The sequence below is a fragment of the Dromiciops gliroides genome, chromosome 2 (assembly GCF_019393635.1).
Source record: "Dromiciops gliroides isolate mDroGli1 chromosome 2, mDroGli1.pri, whole genome shotgun sequence".
NCBI classification, from domain to species: Eukaryota; Metazoa; Chordata; class Mammalia; order Microbiotheria; family Microbiotheriidae; genus Dromiciops; species Dromiciops gliroides.
In genome coordinates, this window is record NC_057862.1 from 399,682,296 (window position 1) to 399,700,934 (window position 18,639).

The 18,639-nt window shown below is 35.9% G+C and overlaps 2 protein-coding genes across 3 annotated transcripts in view; both read right to left on the reverse strand.

The window, feature by feature from the left end:
- LPCAT2 (lysophosphatidylcholine acyltransferase 2) overlaps positions 1-18,639 on the reverse strand; it is an 81,411-nt gene that overhangs the window by 11,517 nt on the left and 51,255 nt on the right. For both annotated transcript variants that reach the window (XM_043980583.1, XM_043980584.1), the window contains exons 11-12: positions 17,780-17,933; positions 1,577-1,675 (exon numbers count right to left, since the gene is read on the reverse strand). In XM_043980583.1, the coding sequence (XP_043836518.1) occupies positions 1,577-1,675; positions 17,780-17,933 (253 nt within the window). The remainder of the gene's footprint in view (positions 1-1,576; positions 1,676-17,779; positions 17,934-18,639) is intronic.
- CAPNS2 (calpain small subunit 2) lies at positions 8,091-9,095 on the reverse strand. Its single transcript, XM_043980586.1, has one exon. It carries the CDS (start codon positions 9,050-9,052, stop codon positions 8,237-8,239), a length of 816 nt encoding a protein of 271 aa, XP_043836521.1. The 5' UTR covers positions 9,053-9,095; the 3' UTR covers positions 8,091-8,236.

An 18,639-nucleotide genomic window follows, 5' to 3' on the forward strand; every position in this document is an offset into this window, starting at 1 on the left:
TTACCATCATAGTATAGAACAGATACAAATCTAACAAATTCTAAGAAACAATAACTATTATAATGAAGGATCACATTTTGTATAAAACCTTTCATCAGTAAATGCCAAACTTTTATTCATTTAACTAACCTTAGAATTATAGGCTCATAGGATTTAGAGTTGGAAGGAAACTTAGAAACCATCTAGTCGGGGAAGCTAGGTAGTAGCACAGTGGATAAAGCACCGGCCCTGGATTCAGGAGAACCTGAGTTCAAATCTGGCCTCAGACACTTGACACTTACTAGCTGTGTAACCCTGGGCAAGTCACTTAACCCTCAATGCCCACCAAAAAAAAAAAAGAAAAGAAAAAAAAGAAGTTGAAACCATCTAGTTCAACCCCCTTTCACAGAGAAGGAAGGAGAGGAAAAGTGATTTGTCCAAGGATATAGGCAGATACAGCAAGTATTTAAATGCAGATCCTCTGATGTGAAATCCCCCAGTAACATAAAAATCATGTTATTAGGAGAAGACAAAGTTATATATTTAATTACTAAGAATTCTCATATACAAAATTGGGATAATTATGACACCTATGACACAGGTTTGTTGTAGACTTTAAAATACTATACAGATGTTAGCTACTGTGGCTGTTGCTGTTATAGAGATGTGTCAGAGAATGGGGATGAAATATGTATGATTACAGAGATTCAACTATGAGTCTGAAATTCAAAGGGGGCAGCCTATTCAAAAGCTCATCCAATATAGCATCTTTTGCAAGAACTTTGAACATGCACTTTTCTTCCTATACTACTAATACCCATATTTTTGTGAGAACTACACTACAGGTTTCATAGTATCAAGGGTTCCACATCCAATTCTACTGGAAATCACCCATCTATTATAACCACATAGCTTTCACACTTACTTATATTATTACTACTTAACCACCTATTCGTCATTGAGTTCATATAATAACATATGTGAGAGTAAGGGAAATACTACTGAATTATTGGAAAATAAGCAAGCTATATGATGAATTTATAGTGTTACTAATTGAGGGCTTCAATACAACAACAACAACAAAAAGTTGCACTGGAAAAATGTGACAAATATTCTTCATACAGGATCAGAGACAGCTCAGGATAAACCCATTCATACTAGTAGAAAAGAAAAATAACTGAAAGTCCATCCTCTATTGACCATGGACCAGCAGATTATACAAGTAGAATCAAGGAATCAGGGAAATTCTGGGACTGAACAAGTTAATGGCAGACATTGCTTATTTGTAAATCACATTTAAGTGCTTCAAAATGAGAAAGCTAAAAAGGGAAATCATTTTCTAACTTAATTTGTTAAATCACTTGCTCCTTAACTGTGACATTGTTACAAATTTCCTTTCAAAGGTCTTTATGACAAAACTGACACCTGCATTTTCTTCCCTGTCAGTGTCAATTGATTTAACCATATTATTTCCGTGTACATGTCAGAGTAGATCTATAAATTCCTCTAAAAGATTCACGGATTTTCAAGTAATACATTTAGAGTCAACACTCATTTGTGAAGCTGAACAAGATTTTCTCAATGGGGCTGACAGTACCTTAAATGCCACCTGGATGAGTTCTTCTGTATTGGCAGGATTACACAGGACGGCCAGACCAATCACGTATTCCCTGAAGTCTATGCTGCCATCGTGATTCTGTCAAAGGATGAGGAGAATTTAATTATGAGGTCCAGCAGTCCAATCACTGTTAACAAGAAAATGTTGGGTGACAATATGATTCAGTTATGCCACACAGCTCAGCAACAACTTCATGCACTGTGGTTATTTGGAAGAAAAGTTTAATTGTGGTGCAACTACAGGCTACCATCTGCAAAAGTAGAAGCAATGGGTAGAAGTGGAAGGGAAGCAGATTTGTGCTTAATATAAAGAAAAACTTCCTAACAATTAGAACTACCCAAAAAAACCCACAAAAAACAAACACACAAACAAACAAAAAAAACCAAAACGGAACACACTGCCAAGAGAGATAGTGCATTTTTTCTCCCTTGAAGTCTTTAAGCTAAGGCTGAATTATTACTTGGAGATGGGATGGAGAGGGATTCTTGGTCAAGTATGAGTTGGGTTAGATGACATTTGAGGCCCCTTTCAACTCTGAAATATTCCGATTCTCAGAAAAGCCAGGACACACAGTTATATTTGCTATTTAATTTGTCATAGATACCATGAACATTCAGCTTTCACTGGGGGGTTGGAGGGGTTGGGGCAGAGATAAGGATGATGATAAGGAAATTTTTTTTTAAAAGGCCACCTGAACATCTTTGAGACAAATGCTATGGGTTATCAATTCCAGGTGTTGTGAGAATCATCTTGGCAGCAAACTCTCAGATGAATTCCTAGATAAACCATGAACTAGTACCAGCAAAGCTAGTAAGATGTTTGATAAACTATCAAAGAAGGCTTGTCATCAGTGAAATGCAGGTTTTCAGTTGTGACTAAAATTTTACTTATATAATAAATAATACTTCTATTCTCCTAAACCACCCTAACACAGAACTTTCCTTCCCTTTACACAGCCTAAAAACTTATATCATTGCCTCTTTTGTCTTTGAAACACCCCTATAAAGGCAAAGGAGAAGAGAGCAGTATTTTTATCTTTCATTTCCACTGGAGAAATTAAAGAACAGAGAGGTGTAGTCATTTCCCCAAAGTCATACAGTGATTCTATAGCAGAAACAGGATAAAAACTCAACTCTCCAAGACTCCTCCAGTCTACCCTACTCACCAGTTTCCTGATGGGGCTGTCCAATTATTGTTAGAGGTGAAAGGCTTGACTAAGTCGGCTATGAATATTGTGCTGAGGACATGCATCAATTTCACCTGCAACCCACATTCTTAGCTAAGTATCACTGTGATATCTTGAAATTCTCCTAAACAGTGAACTCATTACCATTGATGTTATATTAATTACAACTCTGCTTTAAAAGAGAGCATATAATAGCCTAAAATGTCACTTTAAGTTTACATTGTGCCTTTATTCTGAGATGTTCAAAGTACATTACTTTAATCATATAAACTCACAACATCTTGGAAAGAACATAGGTCGGTGATCATTATCTCCTACTTTTCAGCTAGGGAAACATAGAAACTATGCCAGTCATAGATCTAGAATTTATATTCAGGGTTCTCAAATTTTTTCCTGAAATTTCTGATGCAATACATAACACTTGGCCAGGAATGAGTCTAATAGACAAAATGATACCACAGAAAGGTATACTAGGAGGTCCCAGCTCAGGGACCTGAAACAAATGAAACATTTCCCGCACCCTGGGAGATACTATTAGAGGATTAAAAAAAATATGGCTTGCCCAGGTTCATTTATTTACAGAATTTCAAATTTGAGATCAGGGACTTAAGAGCTTGATGGAAGTAGATATTATATTCTTCTTCTTCTTCTTCTTCTTCTTCTTCTTCTTCTTCTTCTTCTTCTTCTTCTGCTGCTGCTGCTGCTGCTGCTGCTGCTGCTGCTGCTGCTACTTTTTTTTTCTGGTGAGGCAATTGGGGTTAAGTGACTTGCCCAGGGTCACACAGCTAGTAAGTGTCAAGTGTCTGAGGCCGGATTTGAACTCAGGTCCTCGTAAATCCAGGGCCGGTGCTCTATCCACTGTGCCACCTAGCTGCCCCCCCTTTAAATCTTTTTACACTTTTATTTTAGTAGAGATTATCTTCAATACAACTTCTTTATTTAAAGAAAGAAACTGAAGCTCAGAAAAGGAAATTAATTCACATGTGGTCACATGGCTAGGCATAGTCAATATCTGAAGCCAAATTTGAAATTTTGGTATTTGTGAGCTCTCAGCTGGAGAGCCATCTTTGTTTTATAAATCATAGCATCAAAGATTAGAGCTGGAAAGAACCTTGGAAACCAGAGAATTCAAATCACACTCACACTTGCAAATAAGAAAAGTGAGAAAAAGAGATGTAAAGTGGCTTGCCCAAGGTCATCCAACTAATAAGTTTCTGAGGTGAGATTTGAACCCATGTTCTCCTGACTCCAACTTAAGTGCTATCCACTATACCATATTGTTTCTCATGTAAAACACTGTATATACTGCTGGCTTCACAGGTATCAAGAAAGCAGCTATTCAGATCTCTCAGCAACCAAGACCTGAAAATGGGGGTGGGGGGCAGGGGAGTTGGAAAACACTCAATATATTATTATAGCTATGGTACAATAAACTCTCACTTACCTGTTATAACAAAATAAGGTATCCTGATTTGGTGAATAATAAGATTACAAAAGAGAACAGTAAGGTAGAGGAAGTATGGTATAATAGAAACACTGCATAAAGAGTCAGAAGACCAGGATCCAAGTCCCAGACTGTAAATTAATAACTGTGTGACCCTACGCAGCAACGCAAATTTGGCCTCAGATACTTACTAGCTATTACCCTGGGAGAGTCACTTAAATTGCTTAAATTTCCTCTTCTGTAAAACATGGTAATAATTGAACTCTTTATTTAACCCACAGTGTTGTTTTGAAGAAAGAAAGCTGAAAGCTGTAAGCTTTAACATACTCTATAAAGGGGAATTATTATTACAGCCACTACATGAAATATTCTTAGAATACTAAATTTCAAAAACTTAGTAGATGTACTTAATACTTATTGTTACTGCATTCAGGTGTTTCAGTTGTGTCCCACTTTTTGTGACTCCATTTTTTTTCTTGGCAAAGTTACTGGAGGAGATTGCCCTTTCCTTCTCCAGCTCATTTTATAGATGAGGAAACTGAGGCAAAGAAGATTAGGTGAGTTGCCCAGTGTCACATAGCTAATTAGTGTCTAAGATCATATTTGAACTCAGGTCTTCCTGACTCTAGGTCTCATAGTTTATCTATACACTGAGCCACCTACTTTCCCCTACTTAATACTGTCTGTACACAATTTCATCTTTCTTTCACAATTCAAAAAGTGTTTTCTGATCTTTCCGTGGCCTCAGCCTTTACCATGAATATCTGGTACACTGGGAGTACAGTAAACAAAAATGGCAACTAGTAGAAATTTGGGGTTCATAGACCACTGTGTTGATCAGTTATGTTCTAGTTGGTTGTTTTATGTATTATTCCAATGAGCCTAAAGAAGATTTTGCACTCAACACTGCCATCACCCACAAATGTATAATTCTTCCCATCCCTAAATTCTTTTTCTTGACCCCACCACCCACTGAAGCCATCATTCTATATTCTCCTTTTCCATTCAATACTAAACTTCTAAAAAGGGTAGTTAATATTTCCTGCCTCTGCTTTACCTCCCACTAACTCTTTACCTCTTGTAATCTGGCTGACAACCTGCCAGTCAGATGAAACCAGTTTCTTAAAGGTCAACAAATGAGTTCTTGATTGATCAGTTAAAATTGGTCTTTTTCCAGTCCTGATCCATCCTGACTTTTCAGTACCATTCAACGTTGAAAACCAATCCTGGGGCAGCTAGGTGGCACAGTGGATAGAGCACCGGCCCTGGAGTCAGGAGTACCTGAGTTCAAGTCCAGCCTCAAACACTTAACACTTACTAGCTGTGTGACCTTGGGCAAGTCACTTAACCCCAAAATGCCTCACTAAAAAAATAAAAAAAAGAAAAAAAAAAGAAAACCAATCCTTTCCTCCTGGACACATTTCTCTTTGGTGGATATTGTAAAAATGTCCTCTCTCAGTTCTCTGACCTATCTACTTTGATGGTTCTGCAATCCCTGATGCCTAAGTATGGCTGTCTATCAAGCTATCAGTGAAAGAACACACACCAGGATGATGTCAGACACTCAAAGTATCAAAAGTAAATAATAGCTGAGTTAAATAGGAACAGTATTGGAGATGAGGTTTGAAGCCAGGCCCCCTGTCTTTTAGAGCCAATCTTCTTCCCACTGTACCATAAGGTCTTCTCTCTTTATAAATGAGGAAACTGAGACTCAAAAGGTCTTGCCTAGAGACTCAAGAAGCAGTAACAAACAGAATTAAGGTTCAAATTCAGTTATGTGGGAATAATCATTCCACTCTGGCCTAAAAGATAAGGTGTGATTGTAATGAGACTCACTTTCCGGCAAGTTTATGCAAACTGTTTTATTACTTTACAGTTAGGTCTCATAAAGGTGACTCACACAGCTAGTAAGTGTCAAGTATCTGAGGTCATATTTGAACTCAGGTCCTCCTAAATCCAGGGCTGACTATTCACTGTGCCACCTAGCTGTCCCCAACTTCATCAATTTCAAAACTATTTTCTGATAACCAATTAAAGACACACCAGGTATGTCATTATCAGTAGGAACATCATCACCACACAGTTGTTTCTTCTGATTGAGAATCAAAGAGGGAAAGGGGTTGCTTCTATCTCACTATTCAAATATTGCATTATCCTTATAGGCAAGTGAAGGAAAGTAATGTCCAATAAATGTGAAATAGTCTTTTTACAATACATCTAACTTACACTTAGCCTGGGATTGGGTTTATAAAATACTTAACAACTCTGTGCCTCTGTTTCCTCACCTGTAAAATGAATAGCTTAAATCTGATGACCTCCAAGATTCCTTCTAGCTCTAGAACTACAATCTAAGAAGTTTGGAGTCTTAAAGACAAAGCTTATGGTCAAATTAAAGCTAAAGAGGCATCTAGGTGGAGCAGTAGAGAGAATGCCAAACTTAACCTGTTTGCCTCAGTAATAGCACCTACCTCCCAGTGTAATTGAGCAGCTAGGTGGCACAATAAATAGAGCAACAGCCCTGGAGTCAGGAGGACCTAAGTTTAAATCTGGCTTCAGATACTTACTTTAGCTGTGTGACCCTGGGCAAGTCACTTAACTCTGCCCCAGTTTCCTCATCTGTAAAAATGGGCTGGAGAAGGCAATGGCAAACCACTCCAGTATCTTTGCCAAGAAAACACCAAATGGGGTCACAAAGAGTCAGACACAACTTAAAAATGATTGAAAATTCAGGGTTATTGTAAGGGCCAAATGAAATAGTAATTGCAAAGTGCATAGCATAGTACCTGGCACATAGAAAGTGCAATATAAAATAAATGTTAATAATTATAATAATTATTATCAGATTGTTTCATGAAAGAAAGGCATGTCGGTGGTAATTTTTCTATATCACTCCCCTCTTCATGCATCCTATGGTGTCAATTTCTTATTGTTCCTTCCTCCCTTCTCTTGGAAAATTGGAGAAGCAGGATTACCCTGTGCTCTTCAAGCTTGGTCTCAGTCTCAGCTATAATACACAGGGCATCACCACAACAGAGTTTTACATGAAAGCCCTACATTTATTTCCAACATTGCTTTACATTCCATTCAACTTACAATTCTGCCTTCAGTTTGTGAAGAAGAACAAAAGAATTTTCCTTGCTCCAAGGCAAGGCAAGACATGACAGGAGCTGGCTAACATCAACTAGGCAAGCCTGATTTTGCATGAAGTGCTTGTAAGAGTGATTCTTTTGATTCATTAAGGCAGCCAAGGACATTCTGAACCAAAGATACACCCTTTTAGTCCTTCTTCATGACCCTTTAAAAAATAAACAGAACAACAAAACAAACTCACTATTCACATTTGCTCTGCTTGAGACTAAAAGTAAAAAATAAGAGACCTGCAAAGAAAACCTCTACTAAAATGAAATAGCTTCTTCACATATGATGGCTTATCCTTATATTTTGAGATTTAAATTACTGTACAATTTGAAACAGTGGCTTACTAGAATACAATTCTTAGAGAATTTTTAGAATTTAGTAGAACCAACAGACATAAAATCAAGGGGAAAATTAGTTCTCTTTTTATTTTTAAAGGTGAGGGGGAAAGGAGTGAGAGGAGAACAACACTGGCTTTTTGTTGATTTATTCCAGGATTTTAAAAATTTTACTCTTAGTAAATATTTTCTACTGCTAAGAATTCATTTACCAAATAATTCCTAGTTGAGAACAGGAAATTATTATAGATTTTTAAAAGTCTATTCCCTTCAAGATTTTTGCACCTGACCTTTCACCTACAAAAATTATACACATGATTTCAAAGAAATAAAATATTTGTTACACAGATAATATCGAAACTACTCAATGTATTTTGCATTAAAATCCACTTTAATGAAGCAATAAAGCCCTGTACAAGATTTCAGAAACTGCAGAGTAGACAACCAGCAGCTACCATGCCCTATCCCAGACAGACACACCTAGTTTTAGAGCAGTCCTATCCTCAAGGCAGGACTGTGTCTTCTCAGCATTTATTTCAGGAATACATAGTCAGTTCCAGCCATTCTTGAATATTTACTTGAACTTGTCCATCTTGATCTCCATCTAGTGACTTAAAGGCACGAAACATGGCATCTAGACGTACCAGGCAGCTAATGAAGTTGTTAAAATCCATGCTTCCATCGTCTTCAGTATATCTACGGATAATCATTTGGTAAAGTTGCTCATTTAGCTGGAAGCCTGCTGCCTGAATAGCTTGCTTCAGCTGCATTTGCCCAAGAGAAGTGGAATGGTCAGTGTTATACTGCTTGTAGACACATTGCCATTTCTTGATGTTTGTCCACAGGTACTTAAATTCCTCAAATCCTAGTTTTCCTGTTGTATCACTATCCATGACAGCTACAATGCTCCGGCAAGTATCAAGGCTAAAGCCTTCTGAATTCAGTTCTGGGTGCTTAGAAATAATCTTGTTGAGAATGTTCATCAAGTCAGTGGCACTCACTTCCATGTCATCTCCAGCCAGCTGATAAAAGATTCGACGAAACTGTCTAACTTCATCACTTTCACTGGCTTCAACTTTTGCAAAGTGCTGGTAAGGGGGTGGTGGTTCAGGTGTATACTTAGCTGCTGCAGCTTCACTGATGAAGTTTACAATTCCCCCAACAATGTTTCCAATATTTCCTCCTCCTCTTTGCCCTCCTCCACCAAGGAGGCCTCCGAGTGCTTCTCCAAAACCTCCTTTATCTGCCCCTTCTAGGAATGCCTTTGCAAGAAACATTCCGGCAGAGTAAGAAGAAAGCTGCAGAAGTTTCTGAGCTGAGACAAAAACTGTAATGGAGTCTGAGCAGCACATGTAGAAAAACTAGTTCATCTGTACTTGCTTAGACTGAACCACACCCATTCATGTGTCATCCAGCCCTTGGGCTTAAGCTGCCTAAATTCCTTGAGGTCCTAGCACCTCCCCCACTTCCTGAGAATTCTAATGGTGAAATCATGAAAACCACATCAATTTTTCATTACACTAACAAGAGTAACATTCAACTGGGAAGTAAGAAGTATATTTTTACATGTTGTATAATTCTCCCAATAGCACCCTCTGTATATCTTGAATACTCCTGCTGGGAAGAAGTATAAGACAATTGGAACAGGTTGGTTCAAGTCAGGGGATCATTTTCAAAAGAATTATTTTACTGAAGTACAGAATTCTAAAATCCTAGAGATAGAAAAGTCATCTAATTTATCTCCTAGTTTCATAGCTGAACAAGGGTCAGTGAACTTCTATTCAGAAGCCTGGGGCTATCTTGCACTTTTTATACTTTTCACAGTAAAAAGGGAGAAAAGGGACCTAGCAGCAAGACAATTTGCCATCATGAAAAGACGTCTTTTCTGTTTTAAGAACGTCTCTGACCCTTAGGAAAACCCAAATTGACCTACTATTTGCAAACAAAAGAACTAGCCTATTTGAAAAGAGAAACATCCTAGTGATTCTATAGCCTCTCCCCATCCCCAAATGCCTCCATTCCCAAGTAGAATTTTGGTGATGGGCTAGCTTTAGGCTTCTATAGTATGATGATACCAAAATTAAGAAGGCAGAATTAAAAGTTAATTAGTCTTTCTTGAGCTCTATTTCCTACAATTATATATAGTAAACATTAGTCCATACTGTCTCATTTTTAGAGTAATTTCATACTATCCCTACCTTGGGATGTTCTTCCCAGACAGTGAAAAAGATGAATTTAAGGAAGAAAATGATGTTTCAGAGACAACTCTTGTATTTAGTGCATCTGGTTAATTCTTATCTCTATATCTCACACCCAGTGCTATTATTCCATTGAATGTTTGGTTTTATTTCTCTTTTATACAATGGCATACTTTGAAACATTAAGACTAAAATGTCTTTCTTAGAAACCAAAAAAAAAAATGACTGCATTTCTAAAAGGAGCACAAGATCCTGACCTCAGTCATATTTATAACACTTTACATAAATTCACAGTCCTACTTTTAAATATTTCTAGGAAGGGATATTACATGTTCTCCTAAGCCCAATTTTCATTGCTTTTCAGGATGTTCTTCCTTTTATATACCTAAAGGATTTCTTACTACAATTAGTTTAATTTCTCTGCATTTGGCCTCCATAATCATCATTTTCTTATAAACAATTTAGAGATTTGAAGGTGTTTATTAAGTTATTCTTATATATTTTTTTCATTTCTAGACTATTAACCCCAATATCATTTGCCTATTCTCAAGGTCCTAATGATTACCATCATCATTTTTGTGATTGTATTTATGAGTCTAATTTCTCTATATGGTACCTAAAATGGAGACCTACACTGAATAAAATTCTCTAAAAAGGAGACTGACTCATGCCAACAAAAAATGAATTATTCCTTCTGGCTAATGAAGGTTATAATCCTACTAATTTCCAGTACAGTACTACATTTACTTAAAAAAACCCTGAAAAATAGTGTAGCTGCATTAAATCAGGATTTATCTATCTATTTTTGATAGGTGTGCGTGGGAGTGAGAATATTGTTGGCAAGTCTGGTTGGGCAAATATTTTTTTCTCACTACAATAGTGCCCATATCTTTTTTTACACAGTTTAGTCAGGGGTTTGATTGAGGCCCCTTTTTTCCCATTGTTTCATTAGTGGGTAGCCTGACTGAATTGCCACAATGTCACAGAATGTCTAAATCTGAAGCCAATCTTGTCCAAAGTGCTAAAGAATCTCAATAAGCCCTTTTGAAATAATGGAGCCCATTTTATTGTTGGGCTGAGAGAGTTGGGGAAAAATGGGAAGAGGGTAGGGATTTTCCCTTAGAATTTTTTCTAGACCTAGGAGTACCATGAGAACCTAGCCCTTCCTCTACTTCCTACTCCTAAGGAAAGGCTAGGCAGAGCAGAAAGAGTCAGGGACTTTGATACAATGCCTAGCCACCATGAGTGACTTCCTTTGGTCTCAGTCAAAAAAAGAGATTTTTAACCAGTTTGAATTAAAAAAGCTTCTAGGTCCAGCAGCAACCATAAGGGCCTTGGCCTCCCACTGCTTCCTCCCAGGGGAAGACTGGAGAAGGGAGAAGGTGGACCTTTTATAGAGCCTGTCCACTACTGCTAAACTACCTCAGAATTTCTGAAACATAATTACCTGCCAGAAAGTGGAGAGATACAAAGAAAATTGAGTCAAAGAAACTTCTTCCAGCTCCATTGTTCAGTCTAGATCTGAGGGAGAAAACTGGAGAAGGAACGGAAACTTCTGGGATGGAGAAGCTGATGTCCAAATTTCTGTGTTCTTATTCTCAGCAGTCTTAGAACATGAAAGTTGGGGGCAGCTAGGTGGCGCAGTGGATAGAGCATTGGCCCTGGATTCAGGAAGACCTGAATTCAAATCTGACCTCAGAGACTTAACAATTACTAGCTGTGTGACCCTAACAAAGTCACTTAACCCCAATTGCCTCACCAAAAAAAAAAAAGAAAAAGAAAAAGGAACAAGAAAGTTGTATGAGTTGGGGTTTTATGGAGAAGATTCCCTATAGTCATGTATTCTTCCATCAAGTTGGAGAGGAAAACCCAACTCAAGAGAAAAACCAGTGACCCATTCAAGACAGCACATCCTCAAGGGCTAAGTTTCATAATATGCAAATCAATGAAAATGCCACAGGAGTTCAGATATAGCAGAGAGCCTTGACTTTATGACAGGAGAGAGAAAAGAAGATGTATATTGGTTCAGCCATGTCTCTGACATGGGTGTCATGGCTCTGACAAGCTGCCAGACACACAAAGTTGAGGCATGTGACCTTCTCAGAAAAGTCATGGCAGAAACACCATACAGAACCCCTATACAGCTGCTGCCAGGCCTGCCGAGCTACACAACTCACAGAGGGACAGAGGCAGGAAGGGCCTGATGGTTATCTGGGGCAAGGTGCCTCAAAGGTCCAAAGATGCAAGGCAGACAAATGAGCAGGCCACAGAAATCCCACCAGCCCCCCTTGGTATCCTAATAGCTCTCCACAATCACTTTTAAAGAGTTATGAGGTAAATCACACATAAAGCAACCTGATTTTGTGATTTAAAAATTCATGTTAACCTATACTGAGTAGAAATCATAACACATAACAGGCCTGGAGAGCTCTCTGTTACTCATTGGCAACAGATACTTAAAAAGCAAGGTGGGGAGGGCTGATATATCTGCTGTATAAATTGACCCCAATGGGAAAGATATTTATGTTAAAACATAAACTACTGGCTGTATAGCATAGAATAATATTTCCATTTTTATTGGATCCTTCTTATTACAAATATATTATTCTTAAAAAAAATCTTTACTTGACTATATGATCCATTCGAGCTATCATCCTCTCTCTGCTAAAACAACTGGTTGTTGAAAGAATTGGCAGATTTAATTGCTGAGCCACTATCAGTAATATTTGAAAGATCATGGAAAAGAGAAGGATTACTAACATCTTAATTTTTTAAAAAAGTGAATAAGACTGAGTCTGCATAGACTATAAGTCGACTAATCTGGAAAAATTCTAAAACAGATTATTAAATAGATGGCTGAACACTTTAGAGGTATCTAATGATCATAAAGAGGCTTTATTAAGAATTCATACCGCACTAAATTTCTTTTTATTTCATTTATTTGTTTATTTATTTATTTTGTGGGGGGAGAGGGAGACAGGAATTCACTAAACTAGTAAACAAAGGGAATGCTATGATCATAGTTTACCTACATTTTACAAAACTTCTCATAAAATTATCTCATACTATTCTTGTGGAGAAAATGGAGAGATGTGGATTAGATGATAAAAATTAGATGGTTTAAGAGCTGGTTTGGTTTGTTGAACGTTTGCAATGAAAGAGTAGTTATTAAATGGTTCAATGCTAATGTGTCAGCAAGTCTCCAGAGTGCTTCAAGGATGTCATGTAACTGTGTGCTATATGATATTATTAACAATGACTGGATAAAATCCAGAATGGCATGCTCACCAAATTCTTAGATAACACAAAGCTCAGAGAGAGAGCTAATACACTGGATGATAGAGTCAGGAAGTAAAAAAGATCTTGACAGGTTAGAGCATTAGCCTGAAACTGGTAAAATGTAATTCAATAAGGAATAAATGTAAAGTCTTACATGTGGTTGCAAGAAATAAACATAATACTGTCAGAGGCATGGTTACTTAAATACCTCTAGAGTAATTCTATGTAAAGTTCATTTGTGGTACAAAGCAAATCATGGCTTTTCTCTGCTAAGGACAACAGCAATTATGACACACATAGCATTTTTTATATAACAAATCAATTACAGAAACTAACTGGAACTGGAATTAGGACTAATTTCTATTTCTGCACATGTCACCAGATGTTACAATACAGATTTCAGATGAATGGGTAACCTAAAATAAGAAAGACTTCACAGTTCATTTTCTATCACCTATGCTTCCAAATTGGCTCCTCCTAATTTTACTCATGAGAGTGGAAAATTGCATAGTAAAGCACTGAACTTTTTCTAACAGGAAAGAAAAAGTCAGGACACTTGCCATCACAGGAACTTTTACTTTAATACTCTAAGTAAAAACATGAACTGAGAAGCTAGGAAGAGCTAAGGAGGAGGCACATTCATACCAAATAATATGAAAAGGTATAAGATCTACAGAAGAACTATAAATTGAAAAACTAGATTTCCAACGGTGCTTAACGTCCACCCAAAATTGTGAATTTGATATTTTCCTATTTGCTATTTAAATCTGAAATAATGCCCAAAATAATTTTAAAGCTGTGAGAAAGTCAGAATCAGGGAAAAATTGACAATTTAAAATATTTTTCATTAAAAAATAGCGAGTACCTATTTAAACTTTCTGAGATTTGTCTATTATCTATTTAAAGGTATTAAACATAGTCAGTTTTATTTCTTTTTCTCCTCTCTAAAATCTAGGAAATTACCCTCCCATATTCTAATGAGCACTATGAATCATTCTTTGGAGGTTGAATGAAATACTACAAGAAGGAACAGAATGATAAAACATACATCCTACAGGAATTAGACTAAAGTTCAAGGTGATACTTTTCCATTTACCCACAAAGCATATTTTAAACTAATTATACTTAGGACAAGTCCTCATTATAAATCTCCAGTTGCCATAACATTTTGTTTTGTTTTGTTTTGTTTCATTTTTTTGTGGGGCAACGAGGGTTAAGTGACTTGCCCAGGGTTACAAAGCTAGTGTCTGAGGCCAAATTTCAACTCGGGTCCTCCTGAATCCAGGGCCAGTGCTTTATCCACTGCACCACCTAGCTGCCCCCTACCATAACATTTTGATTTCAAATTCCATTTTGTATAATTATATGATTTACTCAAAATTCACCTTTTGGGGACCTTTGAGGACTCTATACATATTCAGTAAGTCAAAAAGCATTTATTGAGTACTTACTATAATATGTCAAACACTGTGCTAAGCACTGGGGACACAAGGAAATTAAAAACAAACAAAACAGTCCCTTCCCTCAAGGAGTTTATATTCTAATGGGAGAGACAGACATGAGCATAACTAGGTAAATACACACAGGTCTTCACAGATAAAGTCAATATGCACATATAATAATATTATGGGATCATATTATGATAATTATATTTTAGATTTTGTGTATATATATATGTATATGATTATTTGAGGGAATACATGTAGGTAACATATATTTGAAGTGAAGGAAAATATATAGAAATGGTCCTGTCCACCCCAAATTAATGCCCAACCATACCTCATCTATTTATATGGTCTTCTAGATGTGTGTGAGGTAGAGAGGCAATGAAAAATCAAGATTAAAAAGTAAGAAAGTGAAGAAAAAAGCTCTTAGGAATGGTTTTTACCTATTCAGAAATTGAGTATTAGAATTATAGTAGTTAAGATAAAAATTCTGTCCCTTGATTTCCATCTTTCCACCTACCTTCAAGCACCATTCTGACTTGATATATGTTACTCTGGAAAAAAATGCAATTATTAAACCCTTCCTGTCCTTATCCCATCAAACTTTTTGAAAGTCATTCCATAACTGCTTAAGTGAACCAGTTATCATGCAGATGGGTATGTGTACAGGGTGTGTCAATATCTCTTAATTGAGAGATACAGCCTTTCAAAACAAAGCAAACTTCACATGTACAAACATGCAAGTCAATTTAAAACAAGCCAAGTGAGTTATTCATGCCCCTTCAAAAAATGTTTCCTCTGCTTGCCATAATAGCTGAGCTCAAAAGTAAACTGTTTCACCTCAAGTTCAAGGCTGTCTCTGGCTAGGTCTTACTGTACACACTTGAATCAAGAAAAGCCATGGTTAAAAAATATACAATAGTAGATTGAAGCAGTCCATGCAGAAAGGTGATTGACTAAATTGGTTATGATGACTCACCAACCTTCTCATGCCTAGAGGCAGTTGTCTTTTTCTAGATCAGAGGGAGGCAACCTGGCTGACCAGAACTTTGTATTGTCATAGCTCAGGCAGCACCTAACATATGAACAAAAGGACTTCAGTCTTCAAAATACTCAAGTTAGCACTTCATTAACAAGTAACTAAAAAGAAAAAAGATTATTTGAACTCTTCATAATTATTTGAGTCATGGGATCAATGGAACTGATGATAAGATCTATCAATCACCAGAAGAAAAGGACTAGTATGACAAGTAATTGATACCCAGGAGTGTCACCCAAAGGACAGGGTAAGTGCTATAAATCTTGTTTTCAATTTTGATTATTATTCTTTTTTGGAAAATGTCTTTTAGACCATGTATAAACTTCCATTTTGGCCCCTTCCCAATTCCCCTTCCTGTTTCCTGTTCTTACTAAAAAATATTCCTTCCTCTCAACAGGCTTTGGTTTATACAAGTGAGGTCATTTGCTTGAGCTATGCTACAGAAGGTGTTAAAAAAAATCCTGGGCCTAAAGAATGTGAAAGAATGGTTAAAACACAAATGAAAAATCACTTACAGTTTTCTAACTTACCTCTGCATGTATTGTTTTGCTTATATATATTTTATTGCCCTTTATTTTACCATAACTATATTATGATAATATTAGTCAGAACATGATGAGAAATTAAACTATTCTGCATTCAATTATTCTGTGTTACTGTATTACAAACTTTTGTTGCCCTTTATTGTACCATGTCTATTGAGAGATGAAAAGAAATTGCACTATTCTCCATTATTTTACTTTGTATCACAATTGAGCATGGCATAGTGTCACACAGTGTGGAAAGAATGGAGGATTTGAAGTCAGAGGATCAAAGTTCAAATCCCAACTCTTCCACTTACAACCTGTACGTCCTTGTGCAAGTCACTTAATCTTTTAAAGACTTAGTTTCTTCATCTGATCTGTAAAACTGAGAGGGTTGGATTAGATAGCCTCTAAAGTTCTATCCAGCTTTAAATCTGTGATCCTAAAGGATCAGTTGCATTATTCCATTTGAGAGAAAAGTCGCTCAGCAGCAGTTTAAATAATAAGCACAGTTATACCATCCACATCACCATAGCAATTCTAAATATATTAGCATGTGTCTGGATTTTAAAAAATGAAAAAAATTAATCCTTAAAATTACTATGATCATTTTCTGGTTTCTGTTATAAAACTACATTTTACAAATCATTTCTCTATCCCTAATAAAGTAACCAGAATCTTCAAGGGACAATTTTGTTTTTTAAGGAAGCCTCTTGACAATGTAGTTTTGCAATCATAGTTAAATTATGGATACAAAAGTAACTATACCCACAGCTTCCCTTTCCCCTTATTTTATGAGCTTAAATCATCAAATCTAAGTAACACTAATTAGACTTGAAATATGTCTGTTATAAAAGAAGAACTGAAAATAGACATTGCTTTGTCCTCAAACTTTTTCATGAAAGAAATTTTCAGTGCTACACAAGCCTTAAGAATTAAGGGAGACCTAGTTACACATACACAAATATACTTATGCCATCAATATGAATATATCATAGTTTCAACAGATTTAAACATTCTTACCAATATTATGAAATTTTTTCTCAATTTCATATCTACTTTATACTTTAAAATAATCTTTTCCAAATCTATTTTGATATATTTCTTCAAAAAATTACTTAAGATTACCATGAATATACTTCAGTACTTTAAACAAAAAACATTTAATAAGATAAATGCATTGCAGTTTTATAAAATTTACTTAATATTAAAATGCTTAAACTATTTGCTCAGGGTTATTATTTATAATAACAACCTAAAAAGTTTCAATAACACTTTGTTTCTACTGTTCAGAAATTAATAAAGAAAAAAAACCTTTACCATGAAAACAATCCTAAAAGATAATAAAATTTAGTTTATATATAATGTCTAATGTTGGATCCAGAAAACTGATGAGACAAAAATCTCAACTTGAATTGATGCCCATCCTGCCAGTCAAAGTGAATGTGCTGAACTGATTTTCTTTGATATGAGTGAATTTAACTGTGGGGACTGTGGAGAAAGTGCTGACAATGGTGTGAAAAACAAAAAAGTATCAATAATGCATTTTTTCAAAAATAAAAATCATTTACATTTTTGGAAAAAATAAACATACCCTGTCAAAGAGTGCAAAAAGCTGTCGAAGTACATCTGAAACAGGCAGTTTTAAATACTCTGCAAACTCTTCAATTCCAATTCTTCCACCTTTTGAGGCTGTTGCAATAGCAGCATATTCATCCAAATGCTTTCGAATACCTTCCCAGTCTAATCTAAACAAGAAAAGGTATAGAAATAATTGAGGGAAAAATTAAAATAATTAAAGAGTAGCTAGAAAGTCATCAGATTATTTAAATATGAATATAAACCACATGCAGTTTACATCATACTTTTAAATGGTTGAAATGAAATATAATAATTTGAATTTATGTAAAAAAGCCGTATTGCAAATAACTGTCCCAGTACTTTGAAAGGGGAAAAAAAAACAACGTAGATGAATTAGTTAACAAGGAAAGAGATAACATGAAGGAAGCAAAATTAAATCCATCTATCAGCTGCTTAGCAAGTTAACATTATTTTTCTGAGTGTCACACCCAGTGCAGCTGAGGTGTAAGAATACAGTAAATACACAAGATCCAAATAAGATATAGTCCCTGTCCTCAAAGAGCTGACAATTTATTTGGGATATAGAGCTCCCACAAATAAAATTTCACTTAGCAGAACAAAACCCGGTAATCAAGAAATCTATTAGATGCTATCTAGTTTCCTAAAGTTAGAGATAAAAATTTCAATATTAAAATTAATAAAAATTAGAATAAAATGCAAGTAAATATTCTCTGCATTACATAACAAATACTGACTTTGCCTTGAAGGAATGAAAAATTAAAGTAACATGTTTCTTTTTTAACCAATTTCTCTACGTGGCCTTTCTAAACCTACAGAAACTTTGTCAATATCAACATAAAAACAACCACCCAA